The sequence below is a fragment of the Epinephelus lanceolatus genome, chromosome 19 (assembly GCF_041903045.1).
Source record: "Epinephelus lanceolatus isolate andai-2023 chromosome 19, ASM4190304v1, whole genome shotgun sequence".
NCBI lineage: Eukaryota > Metazoa > Chordata > Actinopteri > Perciformes > Serranidae > Epinephelus > Epinephelus lanceolatus.
The window spans coordinates 35469065-35491360 of NC_135752.1; the positions used below are offsets into that span (position 1 = coordinate 35469065).

At 38.3% G+C, this 22296-nt stretch overlaps 3 protein-coding genes and 1 long non-coding RNA gene across 12 annotated transcripts in view; 1 reads left to right on the forward strand and 3 right to left on the reverse strand.

Annotated features, from left to right (window-relative positions):
* Positions 1 to 7965, forward strand: part of slc4a5b (solute carrier family 4 member 5b) — a 48564-nt gene extending 40599 nt beyond the window's left edge. For 5 of the 8 annotated variants that reach the window (XM_078162024.1, XM_078162023.1, XM_078162025.1 and 2 more), the window contains 4 exons: positions 1700 to 1873; positions 2137 to 2292; positions 4615 to 4667; positions 7144 to 7965. In XM_078162024.1, coding sequence (XP_078018150.1) covers positions 1700 to 1873; positions 2137 to 2292; positions 4615 to 4667; positions 7144 to 7447 — 687 coding nt within the window. In that variant the 3' untranslated portion in view covers positions 7448 to 7965. Of the gene's footprint in view, positions 1 to 1699; positions 1874 to 2136; positions 2293 to 2529; positions 3048 to 4614; positions 4677 to 7143 lie in introns of those variants that run through there. The other 3 variants (XR_013488131.1, XM_078162028.1, XM_078162029.1) reach the window with 3 other exon arrangements.
* Positions 566 to 15633, reverse strand: LOC117269625 (uncharacterized). Of its 2 annotated transcripts, none has more exons than XR_004502747.2 (5): positions 15372 to 15633; positions 7182 to 7373; positions 4971 to 5027; positions 4630 to 4725; positions 566 to 2214 (listed from the first exon to the last, which is right to left on the reverse strand). It is a non-coding gene; the product is annotated as an uncharacterized LOC117269625 (long non-coding RNA). The 2 variants fall into 2 exon arrangements; XR_013488132.1 differs by having other exon boundaries at positions 4613 to 4725.
* Positions 15634 to 17274: 1641 nt separating this feature from the next.
* Positions 17275 to 18075, reverse strand: LOC144458742 (ubiquitin). Its single transcript, XM_078162030.1, has one exon. The coding sequence runs from the start codon at positions 17936 to 17938 to the stop codon at positions 17705 to 17707; it is 234 nt and encodes a 77-aa protein (XP_078018156.1). The 5' UTR covers positions 17939 to 18075; the 3' UTR covers positions 17275 to 17704.
* Positions 17947 to 20183, reverse strand: ubc (ubiquitin C). Its single transcript, XM_078162382.1, has 3 exons — positions 20048 to 20183; positions 18048 to 18857; positions 17947 to 17980 (listed from the first exon to the last, which is right to left on the reverse strand). The coding sequence occupies exons 2-3, from the start codon at positions 18848 to 18850 to the stop codon at positions 17947 to 17949; spliced, it is 837 nt and encodes a 278-aa protein (XP_078018508.1). The 5' UTR covers positions 18851 to 18857; positions 20048 to 20183.
* Between the last annotated feature and the right edge of the window lie 2113 nt (positions 20184 to 22296).

Genomic DNA, 22296 nt, shown 5'->3' on the forward strand with positions numbered 1-22296 from the left:
GTCATAGTATAGTATTTCGTCCAAAATCACGAAAAAAAGTCATTGTATAGTATGTTGTCCCAAATCATGAAAAAAGTCATAGTATAGTATGTCGTCCCAAATCATGAAAAAAAGTCATAGTATAGTATGTCGTCCCAAATCAAGAAAAAAAGTCATAGTATAGTATGTCGTCCCAAATCATGAAAAAAGTCATAGTATAGTATGTCGTCCAAAATCAAGAAAAAAAGTCATAGTATAGTATGTCGTCCCAAATCATGAAAAAAGTCATAGTATAGTATGTCGTCCAAAATCAAGAAAAAAAGTCATAGTATAGTATGTCGTCCCAAATCATGAAAAAAGTCATAGTATAGTATGTCGTCCAAAATCAAGAAAAAAAGTCATAGTATGTCGTCCCAAATCATGAAAAAAAGTCATAGTATAGTATGTCGTCCAAAATCAAGAAAAAAAGTCATAGTATAGTATGTTGTCCGAAACTATAAAAAAAAGTCATAGTATAGTATGTGATGAAAAATCATGAAAAAAATGCATAGTATAGTATGTCATCCCAAATCATGAAAAAGAGACAAAGAATCAGAATCAGCTTTATTCGCCAAATACGTGTGTACATAGAAGGAATTTGACTCCGGCAGACTTGCTCGCAATATACCAGAATTGACATAAGTATTCATAGTTTAGTCAAGAGGTGGAATATACAGAACTATACAACATACAAAACATATACAAATAAACATCAAATATAAAAAATGTTCAATATACAAGGATGCAAGTGTTGATGCAAAGAAACTGTCTTTGTGACAGGTAGTTTTGGCAAGGTGTTCTGTAGCTCCTACTATGGTAGTATGTTGTCCCAAACCATGAAAAACAGTCATCGTATAGTATGTCCAAAATTATGGAAAAAAGTCATAGTATAGTATGTCGCCTCAAATCATGAAAAAAAAAGTCATACTATAGTATGTCGTCCAAAATCACGAAAAAAAAGTCATAGTATAGTATGTCGTCCAAAATTATGGAAAAAAGTCATAGTATAATATGTCGTCTAAAATCACAAAAAAAGTCATAGTATAGTATGTCTTCCAAAACCATGAAAAAAAGTCATAGTATAGTATGTCGTCCAAAATCATGAAAAAAAGTCATAGTAAAGTATGTCATCCAAAATCATGAAAAAAAGTTATACTTTAGGATGTTGTCCAAAATCACGGAAAAAAAGTCATAGTATAGTATGTCGTCCAAAATTATGGAAAAAAGTCATAGTATAGTATTTCGTCCAAAATCACGAAAAAAAGTCATTGTATAGTATGTCGTCCAAAATTATGGAAAAAAGTCATAGTATCGTATGTCATCCCAGTGTCATTGCATTGATTAAGCAGCACATGGACAAGACAGTAAAACAAAATTATAATAAAGTAAGTCAAGTTTATCTATATAGCTATCTATACGTCAGGAGCAAGGCAATTCGTCGTACCGTACACTAAACAACCATAGTGCAAAAGAAATGCATTTTAAAATGACAATAAAATCAAACTGAAATAAACAATAGAATCAAAAATAGAAACTCAACCAAAGCATTTAGAGACAAACGTTACAAATTAAGTGAGCATGCTATGGTGTAACAGAAGCAGGATATCCTTACAATTAAAATGTTGTAATATTCTTTTTTACATTTGTAGAGACTAAGACATGTTCTGTCTTTGTGTTCCAGTTCTGGGAGCGTATCAAGCTGTATCTGATGCCACCCAAACACCAGCCAGACTTCTCTTTCCTGCGTCATGTTCCTCTGAGACGCGTCCATCTTTTCACCCTCGTCCAGATCGTGTGTCTGGCTGTCCTCTGGATCCTGAAGTCCACCTTCCTTGCCATCATCTTTCCAGTGATGGTGAGTGTGTTACTGTGTGTCCTGTGTCCTGTGTCCTTCTGTTTGTGTCATTTACCAAGGTGTCAGATATGTTTAATTTAGAAGATGCGAGAGTGGACACATGACAGCCAAAACTACAAGAATGAATAATGTTAATTGCAGTTGTGGAATGTAGCTCAGTACATTTACTCAAGTAATGTGAAGTCAAGCTGACATGAATAGTCCATTGACAGAAAACGGATCAGAAACTATGTGTCCCTTTATCCTCCGTCCCGTGTCTGTAGATTCTGGGTCTGATGGTCGTGAGGAAGCTGCTGGATCTGATGTTCTCACAACACGACTTGGCCTGGCTGGACGACATCCTGCCAGACAAAGACAAGAAGAAGGAGGATGACAAGAAGAAGAAGAAAAAGGCGGCAGAGCCAGAGAGCGACGAGGAGGTGAGGGAAATGTTGACAAAAATAAAATTAAAAGATTACTCAGCACACACTCAGATCCCGTGTCTGCCTGCCAACACACAGCTACTGTAATCTCCAGAAGTTGGCGAGTGTGTATCTCTTGTTTTCGGTTATTTGCTGTGTATTTAAATGTGTGTCGCTCCATCTGTTGTGGGTGTGTCGTTCCTGGGTTTTGTTTGCTCTGACTAATACTGTATGTTTCTCCTCTCTGTCCCACAGTGTTGCTGAAAAGGCACTGTACAACACTTACTACAGTCTTTTTGTCTGTCCTTCCTCCTCTTAGGATATCTGTCTCCCTTTACCACTGTGTTCCAACACTTGTTGACGCTTTTAGCATCTTTATGACCCATTATGTTCACTGCTGATTGTGACTGAAGGATAAGGCGAGTGCTATTCTATACTTGTGTCCAAACATCCCTTAAAATGAGTCCTGTTTTAAGGTCTGGTCACCCCAGAAAGTGAAATTAGTCCACGTGTTCCCTCAAAATCTAAAGTGTAAAACACTATGAAGTGACTATGAAGAAAAATTTTTTGACAATAACAAAAGTATAGAATACACTGAGCCTTGTCCTTTACAATCCCAGTTAGCCCTGCATGCCAGCCTTTTGTTCTTTGTATCCCTTAGCCCAACAGCGTTGTTCCCCGTCCTGTGACGATTCCCATGGAGGCCATAGCGCCCCACACAGAGCCAGTCCCTGCCCCTGTTAACCCTCCCACCCAAAACCAAACCTCTGACTGTGAGTACACCAACCCCTACCTCCACCTCTTGTTGTGTTCATTTGGTTAGTTTAATGTTTGATGGCATTTATTAAATGTGACAGGTCGAGTGCTAATAGAGCTTTTGGTAGATGTTGCTTGTGACCATGGGTGAGCTGTCTTGTAGAGATTTCATATCAGCAATGTCGTCATGGTAAAGTATGTCAAAAACAGAGATAAAACAGTCTAGTGTAGTGTGTCCTAAAAGTGTCACAGTATAGCATTTGAAAAAAAAATTCACATTCTATACTGTGACTTTTAGGACACACTACGACCTTTTTCACATGCCAAGAGTCTATCTATAGATACACACATACACACTAAAGTCTCTGTAGCAGCAGGATACCTCAGTGGTTAAGACTACTGACTATGGCGCAGGTTCTAATCCCAGTCAGGGCAATTTACACATAGCCAATACTGCTATACTAATTCTGAAAATGCTACGGCAAGGGGGAGCCATCATCATCATCATCCCCACAGATGTATTACTATTATAAGAAGAAAATCATAAGAAGAATAAGTAATAAGAATATAGGACCAGTAAACTGAAGTGGCTGAAAGATAAATGAAATACTGGTATCCCTCCTGAGCTGGGGTATTTACAGGACGGAGGCAGGGCAGGATATACAGGTACATATGGTAGGTGGGGACATACAGATAGTTAGATTAAAAAACAAAAATTGTACTTGTTACTACATAGTGCTAAAACAAGAGATTAAAAAAATCATAAAACAGATAGCTAAAAAGGATGATAGATAGTTAGGATGATAGGATTTTAGAAAGAATGAGTTAGGATGATAGGATGTTAGAAAGAATGATGGATGATAGATAGGATGTTAGGATGTTAAATAGAAAGAATGAGTTAGGATGATAGGATGTTAGGATGTTAGATAGAAAGAGTTAGGATGTTAGAAAGAGACACTTTTAAGACACACTATATTTTGTTTCCATAATAATTCATGTTTTTTTAATTTAACTATCTATGACTGTTTTTGCTATGCTTTACTGTCACACACTACTGTCACACTACATGCTACTATGACTGTTTTAGGACACACTAACTAATCTTACTTACCTGTATATCCTGCCCTACCTCCGTCTTCTGAATAGCCCAGCTCAGGAGGAATACCAGAATTTCATTTATCTTTAACAGTTTACTGGTCCTATAGGTTTACTTTTTCTTATTACTTATTCTTATTATGATTATAATAGTACAACTGATATGGGGATGATGATGACATCCCCACTTGACCTGGCGTTCTGGCTCCCCCTTGCCGTAACATATTCAGATTTAGGATAGTAGTATTGGATATGTGTTACTAGCCCTGACTGGGATTTGAACTCCAGCCTCTGTGCCATAGTCAGTAGTAATAGCAACTCCTAAAGATGAAGCGGTGGTTATCATGTTTTAGTGTTTTTGTTCATCTCTATTATCTTTGTGTCTGTGTTTGTACTCATGTGTTTACATGCTTGTGTTTGCTTGTCTCTTCGTGTGTTGTGCACATGCTCTCTTTGTGTCTCTGTGTACGTGTGTGTGTTTTCCTACAGGAGACGAACCCTTACTCGACAGTCAACTCCGATCAGAACGACTTAGACCGCAGGTACTGTGCGCCGAAACTGCACGACAGCAAACACTGGCTGGGACAACGACACCGTCACCTTCAACCAAACACATAGTTACAACAAGAAATACATGTACATGTAAATTCAATGATAATGTTAGGCTTTTTTTTTCCTACATTGTTTTGACATGGCAGGCTTGTACAGTAGAGATCATGGAGAAGTTGTTAGTTGTTACATAAACTGCTTAAGTTAAACATACTCCAGGTCAGGGGTTTCCAAAGTTGACACTTTCTACCAACAGAAAACATGTCTGCTTTCTAATTATAGATCATTTGACTCACTGCAGAATGTGTCATCATCTTCGTCACTCCAACCTGCCATCCATGTGAACAGTGTCTCTGTAGATACAAAAAAAATCAGACATTAGTTTCAGTATTAAGATCACTGAATGTCATGCAAAGTTCTGTGTGTCAAAGTTCAACAGTCTGTCAGTTACATCTGCTATTTCTTCCTCACATTAAAGTTAGTGACGATAGTGATTGTTCCTAATATGCGCAGTCATCTCAGACAATTTTCAACACCAACATGAGAAGAGAAAACTAAACTCTTTGAGTCACGAGATAATTATTTTACAGTATTATTTAAAAGCCTCCTATACATATTTCTGTTGTGAGTTTTGTCTTTGAAGGCCTGTGGCTAATCCTTCAAGGGAGCGACGATAAATTGAATCCTCTGATTTGACAGTCAAATGTACAGCTATCAGTTCTACTGCAAACATATTGTATATCAAAGAAATCACCATCCCTTCATGAGGTATATGATGTTAGTGCAGAGGTACTATATGTCTGAGTATTCACTTTATCTTCACTGTAATACAGAAGAGTAATAAACATAAATATTGCGGCTGATGTCTAACTCGGTGTGCAATCTTTATTGGCCTTTAAAGCTTCAGTAAGACTGACGAAGAAAATAACGTCAGACAAGTATGGCAGGAAAAAAGAGAGACGAGTCATAGTATAGTGTGTGGAAAAAGTGATGGCACAGTACATCACAAAAAAAGTCAAAGTATAGTATGTCAAAAAAAGTCATGATAAAGTACGTTACAAAACTGTCTTGGTATAGTGCATCACATAAATAGTCATTGTGTAGTATGTCACAAAAAAGTCATGGTATAATACATTACAAAAAGTATTTGTATAGTATGTCTCAAAAAAGTCATGGTATAGTAGGTTACATAAAAAGTCACGGTAAAGCAAGTTACAAAAAAGTCTTGCTATAGTACATCACATAAAAAGCCATAGTAGTAAAAGTGATGGCACAGTATGTCGCATAAAAAGTCATGGTATCGTACGTTACAAAAAAGTCTTGGTATAGTACGTCACATAAAAAGTCATGGTATAGTATGTCACATAAAAAGTCATGGTATAGTACGTTACAAAAAAGTCTTGGTACAGTACATCACATAAAAAGTCATGGTACGGTATGTTACAAAAAAGTTTTGGTATAGTATGTCACATAAAAAGGCACAGTATAGTGTGTCAAAAAAGTTATGGTATAGTATGTCACAAATAAAAATCAAAGTATCGTGTCAAAAAAGTGATGGCACAGTATGTCGCATAAAAAGTCATGGTATCGTACGTTACAAAAAAGTCTTGGTATAGTACGTCACATAAAAAGTCATGGTAGAGTATGTCACATAAAAAGTCATGGTATAGTACGTTACAAAAAAGTCTTGGTATAGTACGTCACATAAAAAGTCATGGTAGAGTATGTCACATAAAAAGTCATGGTATAGTACGTTACAAAAAAGTCTTGGTACAGTACATCACATAAAAAGTCATGGTACGGTATGTTACAAAAAAGTCATGGTACAGTATCTTACAAAAAAGTTTTGGTATAGTATGTCACATAAAAAGTCATGGTACAGTATGTTACAAAAAAGTTTTGGTATAGTATGTCACATAAAAAGTCATGGTATCATACGTTACAAAAAAGTCTTGGTATAGTACATCACATAAAAAGTCATGGTACGGTATGTTACAAAAAAGTCTTGGTATAGTATGTCACATAAAAAGGCACAGTATAGCGTGTCAAAAAAGTTATGGTGTAGTATGTCACAAATAAAAATCAAAGTATGATGTGTCAAAAAAGTGACGGCACAGTATGTCGCAGAAGAAGTCATGGTATCGTACGTTACAAAAAAGTCTTGGTATAGTACGTCACATAAAGAGGCACAGTATAGTGTGTCAAAAAAGTTACAGTACAAATAGTCACAAATAAAAATCAAAGTGGCGCCTAGAGCACAGAAATGCGAGGTGCGTTGCAACAAAACCCGTGAGCTAAATGCTTCATTCTCGTTAAAAACTATTACAAAAAGGCGCTGCCAGCTGCTGAAACACTTTCTGTGTGATCAAGGTCTCAGGCTGCATTAACTTTAGCTAGCTGTACCTAATAAACTGGTAACTGAGAGTGTGTGTGAGAGATGGAGAGTAAAAGTGTAACCTGGTTCCACAGCATCACTCTGCACCTGAAGATCTCCTGCCCCGACTCACCTGCCCACTCCCAGACCTCCAGCCTCGCCCCCGGGGACGTTCCGTCACACCTGCCACCTCCGCTGCCGCCACAACGCCCACCCATGCCCCAGGTCAGCATCCAGGTGGACTCAGACCGCGACGACTCAGGCTCCTACTCCAGACAACAGCAGCTCCGCCTTTACCCCCCTCAGGACCAGCTGCCTCCTCCACCTGGAACACACAGAGACTTTGATCAGAAACTGCATGCTCGCTTCTTTGACTCCTGCGCTGAGACCATCCTGTAGACACACCGCTGTGACCCTGTGGCGCTCACACACACACACACACACACACACACACACACACACACACAAGGACGGTGCAGAGCATTCAGATTATAGCCCATAATCTGCCTGATGTCTATACTTTATCTCAGTTTAAATTTAATTTGTAGAGGCAGAGCCTAAGAGCAGAAAGCTCTCTGACATATTAATTGGATCTTTATCAGATTTAAGCCACGTGTATTATAAAACTCCCCGAATTAAAAAAACTCTCTCAGCTCTCTGAGACGTGTCGGAGCGCAGAGAGCTTCCTGTAGTGACAATAAATAGCTGCAAAGAAACAACCAAAATGTGTTAATAATAATAATAATGATACTAATGAATGCATGACCCCACTCTGAACCTGTATTATTCATCATGATTTGTTCATCTCTGCTTTTTGTGCATTTAAAAAATAAATAGAGACAAAGGTGATTCACATGATGGTTAATGTGACTTATGGATGTAAAGACTGAAAATGTAATAAAGAATTTAAAATCTGATCATGTTGCTTCATCTGTACTTGATTAACACTCACACAGAGGTGGAATGTGACGGAGTACATTTTCTCAACTACTGTACTGAAGTGCAAATTTAAGGTTCTTGTCTTTTCTGTTAACGCCACATTATATTTCTACTCCAGTACATTTATCTGACAGCTTTGGTTTTTACACACTAAACAAAGACTGAGAGAATTAATCCATTAATCAATTAGTCGATTGACAGGGTATTAATTTGACACTGTTTTAATGGATGAAGGAATTTTTAATTTTAAAGTATTTAATGGTTTCAGCTTCACAAATATCTCCTTTGAATAATATCAATAAATGTTATGTGTTAGTATCAATGTTGAGGTATGGACTGTTGTTTGGACAAAAACATTGTGAAGGTATCACTTTGGGCTCTGGGTCATGGTGACAAAAATTTCTCACTATTTCCCAAATTTTTACAAACCAAACAATCAGTTAATAAATGGAGAAAATAATCAGCAGATGAATCCATAATGAAAATAATAATTAGTTAATTATGGAAGCAAATAAAAGACAGTATTTGAATTTTAACAGCCACTGAATACTTTATATATGAAATTTAAAATTTAATTTATGGGTCAGTGACAAATAAGGGTTGGCAAGATGAGCAATTCAGAAATATCTTCAAAAATAGTTTTCAAAGCATGCATCAGATTTGTTAAAATGTACATTCTGTATTTTTGTTGGTTTTATGTCATTTGAAATGACATTTGCACCATTTTTTATTAAAAGTAAGACTGAATGCTCCTGAAAATGTCAAATGGTATAACCACGAAAGAATGATAAATATTAAATATTTTATCCACCTACAGTAGATTTAAGTGTACTTATAAAAAAAATCTTTATTTCAAAAGCATTAAATTGAAATAAGATATTTCTGGAGTATTTCTATATTTAAATTTTAATGCATTTTGGCAATACTGAGCAGGACATTTCCTAAAAACACCCCTTTTTTTCTAAACAACGCGTGACAAATTATGTAAAATTTGTTAAAAAACACAGTGTACTGTGCACTGCAGAAGTGGATTACATTTGTTCCACATTTTACTCCACATTTATTTTCCTGTATATAATCATATTTTTATGAAAAAATACCAGTTACACTAAATGACACTGGGTTGTGTCAATTGGTGTAACTGGTATTTTTCATAAAAATATGATACACTGCCTAACCATGTTCCTTCTACAGTCAAACACCATTGTTTGGTGAAGGAATTGACACTGAAAATCAAATATGACAGTCAACAAGGTTAAGTGAACTTGTTTTTTTCATGTTATTTCATTTCAGAAAAAAGAACATCTGACAACAGTGAGCTAATTTCTTCTACTGTAAATTCTTTGCTGAGAAAAACATTTTACAATCATGTTTCATTTTAAAATTTAACTTAACTACATTTAACTACTTTGTATCTTAAGTTCTAATAAGAAAAAAGTCACCTGACAAGAACTCATAAGGGTGAACTGGTCTACTATTGTGAATACGGTTGATAAAAATTTAATGAGAGGAAGTTCAGAAAAAGGAACAGCTGATAACAATTAACTAATTTCTTCTACTGTAAATTCTTTGCTAACAACAATCATTTAATTTTAAAATTTAACTCATGTTTCATGTTTTGTGTTTTAAATTCTGATAAGGGGAAAAGTCACCGACAACAACAACTTGTAAGGACGTAATTGGCCCTTGCTGCAGCATTAGCATTCATTAGCATTAGCACTCTATGACGAGCCACTTTTTCCTTGTTTTTTTTTTGTTTTTGTTTTTTATTTGCACACAAGAAAAAGAGTATAGGATGTCAATAAGAAGAAACAGAATACATACAGTATTGACACATATAAAAACGATGACTTAAAAGAGAAAAAAAAAAGTGTGCGGGAGGAGCCAAAAGAAAACCCTTAGGGCTTGTCAGGTGGCCCTGGCATCTATTGGGGAAAATTGATTTTATTTATTTAGTTTGATTACTTTAGTTTTCTATAAATGTATCATACATTAGTAATGAAATAGCAGAAATGTAAATAATTGTATTTTACAGACAGAAATTTGAATGTTTGAGTAACAATTCTACTTTAAATGAATTATTGGATTTTTAGGTATTTTAAAGCTACTGTACAAGATCAAAAGTAGTTTTTTTTATAATACATCTTTAATTAGCATCATAAACTACTGATATCTAACAAATTACTGTCATAAACTGCTGATATTTGACATAACTGCCTATAACAGAAAAGCTCTTAATAGGAGTTAAATGGTGTAACCGGTTACACCAAATTTGACTAAACCATATGAACACAAAAAAAGCAGCGTCACGTCATTGACCCATATATCATTTAAATATTTTACTTTGAGAACCATTTAAATTTAAAAAAAAAAAAAAAAAGTATTGCAATCTTAAAAAATATCAGATTTCTGTTTGGAATCTACTACCGTATGAACTCTGTCACCAGCCTGTTTGAGGTGTACTTGATTTATTAAACATAATAAAAAATATGTAATGAAAAAAATATATAAAATACATACATTTAATGAAATATAAAATAAAAAAAAAATAAAAAAAATTCTACAAATTCATATCCAGAATGATACGTTTCACAATTGAAAAATGAAAAATAGATTCAGGTTGCTCAAATTCAATTCTGTTTAGATTCAGATCTAAAAATTCAAGTTTAAAATAATTAAATGGCAACATCCAAGCTACCCAGGACAGGACACATGTTCAAGCCTGAATGTTCTTCTGACCAATAGAATTTGTCTAATGTTCAATTTGAACTTTTGGAATTTGAATTTTTAGGTCTGAATTTGACCAATTGAATCTCAGCAACCCTGAATCTGTGTTTAATTTCATATCATAATTTCAAAGAGGTAAATTCAGAAACAATAAATTTAGATAGATGGTTTCAGAGTTAAATATTTCCAAGCTGTGAATTCAGTTGTGTTTAAATTTCAATACAGTATTCACTCTAGGGTTACAATAGTATAAGATTTTGATTAAGGTAGTAACTGGGCAAAACTATCCTTTAACGCTTAGAAATCGTGCTCATTAAAAGTCTACAATTCATCAGGAATAACTTTGATCATTGGAACATTGACTTTTATGCATCAACTAAATGAAACAAGAATATTGAATCTGGCTTTATCCAACGTCCAGATATCTGTTCTGGACCAGCAGCATTATGCAAATCAGCGCATATTTAATTACATAATGCATGAGGGTGATTAGAACAGTATAGCTATACAGGTATGGTTATGGGTGAATGGGACAGTATGGTTATGGGTGAATGGGACAGTATGTTATGGGTGAATGGGACAGTATGTTATGGGTGAATGGGACAGTATGGTTATGGGTGAATGGGACAGTATGTTATGGGTGAATGGGACAGTATGGTTATGGGTGAATGGGACAGTATGGTTATGGGTGAATGGGACAGTATGTTATGGGTGAATGGGACAGTTTGGATATGGGTGAATGGGACAGTATGTTATGGGTGAATGGGACAGTATGGATATGGGTGAATGGGACAGTATGGTTATGGGTGAATGGGACAGTATGTTATGGGTGAATGGGACAGTATGGTTATGGGTGAATGGGACAGTATGGTTATGGGTGAATGGGACAGTATGGTTATGGGTGAATGGGACAGTATGGTTATGGGTGGATGGGACAGTATGTTATGGGTGAATGGGACAGTATGGTTATGGGTGAATGGGACAGTATGTCATGGGTGAATGGGACAGTATGGATATGGGTGAATGGGACAGTATGGATATGGGTGAATGGGACAGTATGTTATGGGTGAATGGGACAGTATGGATATGGGTGAATGGGACAGTATGGTTATGGGTGAATGGGACAGTATGGTTATGGGTGAATGGGACAGTATGTTATGGGTGAATGGGACAGTATGGTTATGGGTGAATGGGACAGTATGTTATGGGTGAATGGGACAGTTTGGTTATGGGTGAATGAGACAGTATGGTTATGGGTGAATGGGACAGTATGTTATGGGTGAATGGGACAGTTTGGTTATGGGTGAATGGGACAGTATGGTTATAGGTGAATGGGACAGTATGTTATGGGTGAATGGGACAGTATGGTTATGGGTGAATGGGACAGTATGTTATGGGTGAATGGGACAGTATGGTTATGGGTGAATGGGACAGTATGTTATGGGTGAATGGGACAGTATGGTTATAGGTGAATGGGACAGTTTGGTTATGGGTGAATGGGACAGTATGTTATGGGTGAATGGGACAGTATGGTTATGGGTGAATGGGACAGTATGGTTATGGGTGAATGGGACAGTATGGATATGGGTGAATGGGACAGTATGGATATGGGTGAATGGGACAGTATGTTATGGGTGAATGGGACAGTATGGATATGGGTGAATGGGACAGTATGGTTATGGGTGAATGGGACAGTATGGTTATGGGTGAATGGGACAGTATGTTATGGGTGAATGGGACAGTATGGTTATGGGTGAATGGGACAGTATGGTTATGGGTGAATGGGACAGTATGTTATGGGTGAATGGGACAGTTTGGTTATGGGTGAATGGGACAGTTTGGATATGGGTGAATGGGACAGTATGTTATGGGTGAATGGGACAGTATGGATATGGGTGAATGGGACAGTATGGTTATGGGTGAATGGGACAGTATGTTATGGGTGAATGGGACAGTATGGTTATGGGTGAATGGGACAGTATGGTTATGGGTGAATGGGACAGTATGGTTATGGGTGGATGGGACAGTATGGTTATGGGTGAATGGGACAGTATGTTATGGATGAATGGGACAGTATGGTTATGGGTGAATGGGACAGTATGTTATGGGTGAATGGGACAGTTTGGATATGGGTGAATGGGACAGTATGTTATGGGTGAATGGGACAGTATGGATATGGGTGAATGGGACAGTATGGATATGGGTGAATGGGACAGTATGTTATGGGTGAATGGGACAGTATGGATATGGGTGAATGGGACAGTATGGTTATGGGTGAATGGGACAGTATGGTTATGGGTGAATGGGACAGTATGTTATGGGTGAATGGGACAGTATGGTTATGGGTGAATGGGACAGTATGTTATGGGTGAATGGGACAGTTTGGTTATGGGTGAATGAGACAGTATGTTATGGGTGAATGGGACAGTATGTTATGGGTGAATGGGACAGTTTGGTTATGGGTGAATGGGACAGTATGTTATGGGTGAATGGGACAGTATGGTTATAGGTGAATGGGACAGTTTGGTTATGGGTGAATGGGACAGTATGTTATGGGTGAATGGGACAGTATGGATATGGGTGAATGGGACAGTATGGAAATGGATGAATGGGACAGTATGTTATGGGTGAATGGGACAGTATGGATATGGGTGAATGGGACAGTATGGTTATGGGTGAATGGGACAGTATGGATATGGGTGAATGGGACAGTATGGATATGGGTGAATGGGACAGTATGTTATGGGTGAATGGGACAGTATGGATATGGGTGAATGGGACAGTATGGTTATGGGTGAATGGGACAGTATGTTATGGGTGAATGGGACAGTATGGTTATGGGTGAATGGGACAGTATGTTATGGGTGAATGGGACAGTATGGTTATAGGTGAATGGGACAGTTTGGTTATGGGTGAATGGGACAGTATGTTATGGGTGAATGGGACAGTATGGATATGGGTGAATGGGATAGTATGGTTATGGGTGAATGGGACAGTTTGGTTATGGGTGAATGGGACAGTATGGTTATAGGTGAATGGGACAGTATGTTATGGGTGAATGGGACAGTATGGTTATGGGTGAATGGGACAGTATGTTATGGGTGAATGGGACAGTATGGTTATGGGTGAATGGGACAGTATGTTATGGGTGAATCGGACAGTATGGTTATAGGTGAATGGGACAGTTTGGTTATGGGTGAATGGGACAGTATGTTATGGGTGAATGGGACAGTATGGATATGGGTGAATGGGACAGTATGGAAATGGATGAATGGGACAGTATGGATATGGGTGAATGGGACAGTATGGATATGGGTGAATGGGACAGTATGGATATGGGTGAATGGGACAGTATGGTTATGGGTGAATGGGACAGTATGGATATGGGTGAATGGGACAGTATGGATATGGGTGAATGGGACAGTATGTTATGGGTGAATGGGACAGTATGGTTATGGGTGAATGGGACAGTATGTTATGGGTGAATGGGACAGTATGGTTATGGGTGAATGGGACAGTATGTTATGGGTGAATGGGACAGTATGGATATGGGTGAATGGGACAGTATGTTATGGGTGAATGGGACAGTATGGTTATGGGTGAATGGGACAGTATGGATATGGGTGAATGGGACAGTATGGTTATAGGTGAATGGGACAGTATGGTTATGGGTGAATGGGACAGTATGTCATGGGTGAATGGGACAGTATGGATATGGGTGAATGCGACAGTATGGAAATGGGTGAATGGGACAGTATGTTATGGGTGAATGGGACAGTATGGATATGGGTGAATGGGACAGTATGGTTATGGGTGAATGGGACAGTATGGTTATGGGTGAATGGGACAGTATGTTATGGGTGAATGGGACAGTATGGTTATGGGTGAATGGGACAGTATGTTATGGGTGAATGGGACAGTATGGATATGGGTGAATGGGACAGTATGTTATGGGTGAATGGGACAGTATGGTTATGGGTGAATGGGACAGTATGGATATGGGTGAATGGGACAGTATGGTTATAGGTGAATGGGACAGTATGATTATGGGTGAATGGGACAGTATGTTATGGGTGAATGGGACAGTATGGATATGGGTGAATGCGACAGTATGGTTATGGGTGAATGGGACAGTATGTTATGGGTGAATGGGACAGTATGGATATGGGTGAATGGGACAGTATGGTTATGGGTGAATGGGACAGTATGTTATGGGTGAATGGGACAGTATGGTTATGGGTGAATGGGACAGTATGTTATGGGTGAATGGGACAGTATGGTTATGGGTGAATGGGACAGTATGTTATGGGTGAATGGGACAGTATGGATATGGGTGAATGGGACAGTATGTTATGGGTGAATGGGACAGTATGTTATGGGTGAATGGGACAGTATGGATATGGGTGAATGGGACAGTATGTTATGGGTGAATGGGACAGTATGGTTATAGGTGAATGGGACAGTATGGTTATGGGTGAATGGGACAGTATGTTATAGGTGAATGGGACAGTATGGTTATGGGTGAATGGGACAGTATGGTTATGGGTGAATGGGACAGTTTGGTTATGGGTGAATGGGACAGTATGGTAATTGGACAGTATGGTTATGGGTTAATGGAGCAGTATGGTTATGGGTGAATGCGTGTTGTTGTACTCACCTGGCTGCAGGAGTCTCGTGCGCCGCCATGTCCTCCGAAATCTGCTCCAGCCTCTCTGTTCGTTAACGTTAGCTCTCGTTCCACGACGTCACCACCTTTCTCTGCCAGTATAACCAGCACAAACAATTTAATGACGGTAAAAGTTCCTTAGAGAACGAGGAATCCGCCCTCCACGAGCTCTTCGGCGTTTAGCATAACGATTAGCATGCTAGCAACGCCCATCATGCACCTGGCGATGACGTAATACCTAGGTGTGTTTGATTGGTGCCACCAAGCGTGCCCGCAGGGTGGAGCTGTGAATCACTGATTTAAGTACATACATACATACATACATACATACATACATACATACATACATAAATAAATAAATAAATAAATAAATAAATAAATAAATAAAATTAAAAAAACAAAAAATAAGTCAAATTTCTGATTTTAGAAAAATATATTAAAATACTCAAAAAACGTAAAACTACACAAAAAACCTACTTCCTGGAGTTTATTTCTCTAACAGACAGATTTATTTAAACTTACTGGAATTTGTCAAAGTTTGTTTGATAATTTAAAAAAAAAAATTATTTTATTATAATAAAAATAATAACTAAGTCATCAAGTGATTTTGAGAAAAAAAATGATAGTCAATTAATCCTTGGTGCCATCTATCAAGAAAAATACTTAGAAAAAAATAAATAAAATAATAAAGAATAAAAATAAAACAAAAAAGAGAATATTTGCTGGCTCTATGTTAGCAAGTGGCAGATGACATTAACATCCTTTACATCAGTTAAAGATAAAATATTTCGATTCAAAATCACTCCATCATGATTAATCTGCATCCAAAATGTCACTGAAGAAAAAGTACGTAAGTATTACGTCCAAAAAGTACTCACAGTATCAGACGTAAAAGTACCTGGCCCATTTCACTGGTACACAACATTATTGGTTTATTAATGCTGATACTGTGTGTACGCATTTTACTGTTGTAGCCATTTGAGGTGGAGCTAAGTTTAAATACTTTATATTATTTTATATTTTATAAGCTTGTCTTGTGTTGTATGCAAAAAATGTAATTTGTAAAGTAAACAAAGCTGTGAAATAAATGTACTGTAGTAAAAAGCACACAGTGAATTATAGGTGTAAAATAATTTAAATAGATATACTCAAGTAAAGCATCTTATATTTGGTTTTAAGTAGTGTTTGAGTAAATATGTTTATTTATTTACTTATAAATGCAATGCCTATACCTATATTACACTGAGCAGTCAATATTTTGGAGTTTTGGACCGTTAGTTGGTTCTTGAAAATTGCGGTATTTGTCACATTTCATAAATTAAATAATAAATTGTTCTGGAAAATATATTTCTTAATCAGAGCTTTAAATAATCATTATACATAAACTGAGACTACAACACATTTGCTGTAAAGTATGAATTGAATGAACATGTGTTGTTTTGTTTTATATTTGTCACAGCTGTTCATTAAGATAATGAAGCTTCACTTCATCCGAGCTAAACCAGTAAAGAAATATAGATACTGTGCTTTACTGCTACAATATTTTTACAGGAGTAAAAGTATATTTAAGTATTTCTTTCACCCCTGGTTTGAAACACCCCATCAGCAACCTGTTAAAATGATTACTGTTGAGCTGGTCTCTGGTTACAACTAGTGGACAAACATTATGCCTCACTCCAGCCCCATAAAACCTCAAAGCATTAGGAAACAACCTCAGTGTACTTTAAACTCTTAATATAACGTGACTGGTGCTTTGACAAAGTAACAAATACTTGTCTGGCGTGGATTTTAAATACTGCTAGGAATACCATGTTGAGAAAAAATGATAATAACCAAATGAATTGCTTGATGTTACTGAACCTGTGTTGAACTAAAAACAACAGAAGTCAGCAGGTTATGGTGAGAAGCCATTTTATTAGTTATCATTAGTAACAGCAGTGTTTCCATGGAGATTTTGCTCTGACGGTTGCAATGAAATACAGTGAACACTTTCATCTATCAAACTGACGATTTAAACCTGTTAACTTCTAATCAATGTTGCACTACTTAAACATGTTTCCAATATTATCATTTTAACATCATGTTTGTGCATATTTTTTTAATCTAAAAATCACACTGTGGAACCCAAAAACACACCACTGTCAGCTAAGCAGTTCAAATTGCAAAGTGAAATTAAAAGCAAAATTCAGGAATAATTGTAACTCGAATAAAAAAAAAAAAAAAAAAAAAATTAAAAAGGAATGCCTGACTGCTTGAGGAGAACGAGCGATTTAAACACTGAAATAGATGGTGGGTTAACTGGGAATTCTTTTAGCAGAAGCAGATTAGTTTCCTCCACGGAGACGCAGCACAAGATGGAGGGTGGACTCCTTCTGGATGTTGTAGTCGGAGAGGGTGCGGCCATCTTCCAGCTGCTTGCCAGCAAAGATCAGACGCTGCTGGTCAGGAGGGATGCCCTCCTTATCCTGGATCTTAGCCTTGACGTTCTCGATGGTGTCGCTGGGCTCCACCTCCAGGGTGATGGTCTTGCCAGTCAGGGTCTTGACGAAGATCTGCATGCCTCCCCTCAGACGCAGCACAAGATGGAGGGTGGACTCTTTCTGGATGTTGTAGTCGGAGAGGGTGCGGCCATCTTCCAGCTGTTTGCCGGCAAAGATCAGACGCTGCTGGTCAGGAGGGATGCCCTCCTTATCCTGGATCTTAGCTTTCACGTTCTCGATGGTGTCACTTGGCTCCACCTCCAGGGTGATGGTCTTGCCAGTCAGGGTCTTCACAAAGATCTGCATGCCTCCCCTCAGACGGAGCACAAGATGGAGGGTGGACTCCTTCTGGATGTTGTAGTCGGAGAGGGTACGGCCATCTTCCAGCTGCTTGCCAGCAAAGATCAGACGCTGCTGGTCAGGAGGGATGCCCTCCTTGTCCTGGATCTTAGCCTTGACGTTCTCAATGGTGTCGCTGGGCTCCACCTCCAGGGTGATGGTCTTGCCAGTCAGGGTCTTGACGAAGATCTGCATGCCTCCCCTCAGACGCAGCACAAGATGGAGGGTGGACTCTTTCTGGATGTTGTAGTCGGAGAGGGTGCGGCCATCTTCCAGCTGTTTGCCAGCAAAGATCAGACGCTGCTGGTCAGGAGGGATGCCCTCCTTATCCTGAATCTTAGCCTTGACATTTTCAATGGTGTCACTTGGCTCCACCTCCAGGGTGATGGTCTTGCCAGTCAGGGTCTTCACAAAGATCTGCATGCCTCCCCTCAGACGGAGCACAAGATGGAGGGTGGACTCCTTCTGGATGTTGTAGTCGGAGAGGGTGCGGCCATCTTCCAGCTGTTTGCCGGCAAAGATCAGACGCTGCTGGTCAGGAGGGATGCCCTCCTTATCCTGAATCTTAGCCTTGACATTTTCAATGGTGTCACTGGGCTCAACCTCCAAAGTGATGGTCTTACCAGTCAGCGTCTTCACAAAGATCTGCATTTTGACACTGTTGAGAAGAAAAAAAAAAAACCAAGTCCTTTACAAATGCCAGATCACTGTTAACACAGGAAGTAATACTGTGCAGTTGTTTTTGTATCAGTAACAAGCTCCTCTGAGGGGAAGTGGTTTATCCACAAACATTAAGCTACCTACAACTTTCAGTATTCAGCTGAGCTGAACAGTCACCATTTTAACAACCACCTTTATACATCCTGTTTCTCTTTTTATTGCTAAACTCCTCTAAATGCTACTATAGTCTACGCAACATTAATCCAACACCCAATATATTCAGTTAAGGCACAGGACAAAAAAAAGGAAATTCTCGTGATTGTGAAGGAGCTAAAACTAAATAATATTTGGCACTTATTAGTAAATACTTAAAGTAAAAGTACAAGTTAACGCGGTTTTTCTTTCAGTCACATTCCTTCATTTGTCCGCCCGTCTCTATTCTGTAATAACCTAAAGATCCTTGGATAAACTGTATTGTAGTAAAAGTACACATTTTATTTCGTAAATGAAGTGTAATAAAAGCTGACAAATGTTAATAGACAAATAAAATGCAGATATTCCCCGAAGCATTACTTCGTGACATTACGCCACAGCTGTTCAGGCCTACGTAACGGTTAGTGAAAAACATCTAGCTAGCCTATCTGTTTAGCTAACAGTTAGCCGACGTCGCAGTTTATTTATCAGGTTAAACGCTCCACTTTTTGCCTCGGACGTTTTAACACCATAACAAAAACCGTCTTCTAATCACCGGTAGATGGAGGTAAAAGCTAACGTTAACACAAAATATTGTTAAATTTTTCAAATAATCAGACACTTCCTGTTATGAGTCAGCTAACAGCTGACGCAGCTAATGAGCTAAAGTTGCTAATGTAACCGGAAGCCAAAATAAACGGTCCTTTCTGTTGTTCTCACCGATTAACTCCCTTTTACAGATTAATGTGTCACTCTTTGTCGGGTTGCCTGACTGAATTAAAAACTGAATTCAGGTTTAGTTCAGCCGTTTAGCGACGTTTTCTTAAGCTAGGCCCCGGTTAGCTTCGTTAACTTAGCTAGCAAAACACCGGGCGTAGCTAACGGTTTATTTGTTACAAATAGTTATATTTGAATCGATTAAACACACATAATGATATATAAGAAAATGCTGGGCTTAAGCAAAGTACCTATACTCGAAAACACACACATACTTACAAACAAATGATTCCCACCGGTGTTTAACAGCGCTACTCCCTTGGTTGTCTCAGGTTATAATACACAAAGGGCAACGGAGCGGGCTATATAGGCAGCAAGTCCCATATCCTTCCGCCGTCCCGCCCGGTGGAACTATAAATATGGTCCTCGACAAACACACCATTAAATAACTTCAGATTTTTTTTAAACACGAATATTTTATATTAAGGTATATTAATAGTTTTAACGGGGGAGATGAATCGTGTTTACAGACCAGAGTGAGGGTAAAAACTGACCCTTTCACAGCCTGCGCGGATGTATACTTGTCATACATGTAAAGGCAGTCTGCCTCATACTGATTCACTGATGACGTTTTTTTTTTTTTTTTTTTAAATCATTCTTTATTTAAACAACACTGTGAAACATGACTCAGTACATATGATGTGCTGATGATGTACCTACAGTCTCTGATGTAGTGAAGTAGTCTACAATATTATGGTACTCTATACTTATACTCTTCCTCGTTTCAGAGGTAAATGTTCCACTTCTTTAAATCAAATCAAGTTTATTTATAAAACTAATTTAAAAACATTCGCAGTTGACCAAAGTGCTGTAAAAATTAAAATGAATGGCACAAAAATATATAAATTCTAAATCAGCACAACACCACCACCAAAAATGGCAGTAGAAATTGCACAGCATTATTATATGTAGATAAATATAAAACTAGGGATACACGATATTCAATTTTTTTGTCCATATCCGATATGCCGATATGTAACAACTTATTTGTTTAATAACCAATGTCAATATATCCACCTTTTCCCCCCACCTAATTTTAGAGATCATCAAGTCTCTTCTGAAGTGGAATTAACATCATATTACGCAGGAGATTTCAAGGGTAAGTGATAGCAGCTGGCGGCTAACTCAAAGAAGAAGAACAGCGACCATAAATGTCTGCAAATTGGGAAAACAATGAGATTCAGGAGCTTCTAACCTTCTGAGCAGAGGACAAGACCAACTGCTATATAGCAGTGATGGTAAATGATTGCTATTGTCATATTAATGCCATTGTTATTGTTAAGAAAGAGCTGCCAATGTGTATGTTTTATGTCACAATAGACCCTTTGAGGATCAACGTCACAATGACATCATTTTATTAGCTGGGGCAAAACCTGCCTCTCCCCCACAGGGCTGTAGGCTACATAGGAGTCTTAAAATGTGTTTGTCTTGTTGTGTTATTGGGAGCCAGAATAGAAGGAGTCATGGCTCAAAACCAGCCACCACTGCCCGTCAACAAAAACAAAGACAACTATGGTTAAATGTGATAAGACCAAAGGAATGGACGGAGGCCATCATCAAAAATGCTCACATGTGCAGCGCACACTTCATATCAGGTTAGGGAAAAAGTATTTCCTGTTGTAGGGATGAATAAGGTTATGTGTATTAAGGGTTATCATGTCCACCTCATCAGAAACTGGGGAGGGATTAAGAGGAATATTGGATTTCATTAGCTAACGTTAGCTTCAATAGCTAAACAAACTGGAGGGAACCGTTCAAGTGTGGTCCTCCTTTGTAAGATTGGCTTCCTGTGACATCATCCATCCACTGAGTGAGAGCATACGGGTCGGCCAGTCTGATCCCGTTGGTCAGTGTTTACTTATTCAACTAACACTGGCGGTCCTGGAGAGTGAGTGACCTGACATGGTGCGTTCATAGATTCAGTCTGACGCTCTACACTAAAATGAGAGCCCTGTTGGTGGAAGAAACACAGCATTATATTTCTACATGAATGAACAAATGGTTAAGTTAACCACACATTCACTCTGCTCGGCGCTCTGCTGCTCTGTCTCCACAGACAGAGTGTCCAGAGTGCGCTCTGACACTCTGAGAGTGTGCTGCTTTGATAAACTTAACGGTACATTCAGACAGCGCTCCGAAATTACGAACTGTCCAGTTTGTGTCGGAGTGCGTTTCGACACTCAGAATGAGTAATTCTAAATGCACCATTGCACACTGGAGAGGTATAATGCCGGCATCATTTGGTTCTGTGTAAAAATGCAAAGGAAGCATAAAGACAGGACTTTGTAGCGACCCTATAGCACGATCTCTGTAGAAAAAGGGCTAAAATGACCCAAAAGAGACACAAAAAAGAAAAAAAATACCTAAAAGAGATTCAAAACAACCAAAATGAGACACAAAACCACAATAACTACTACAAAGAGATGCAAAACCACCCCATATCTGTGCCCATGGCAACAACTTTTCCC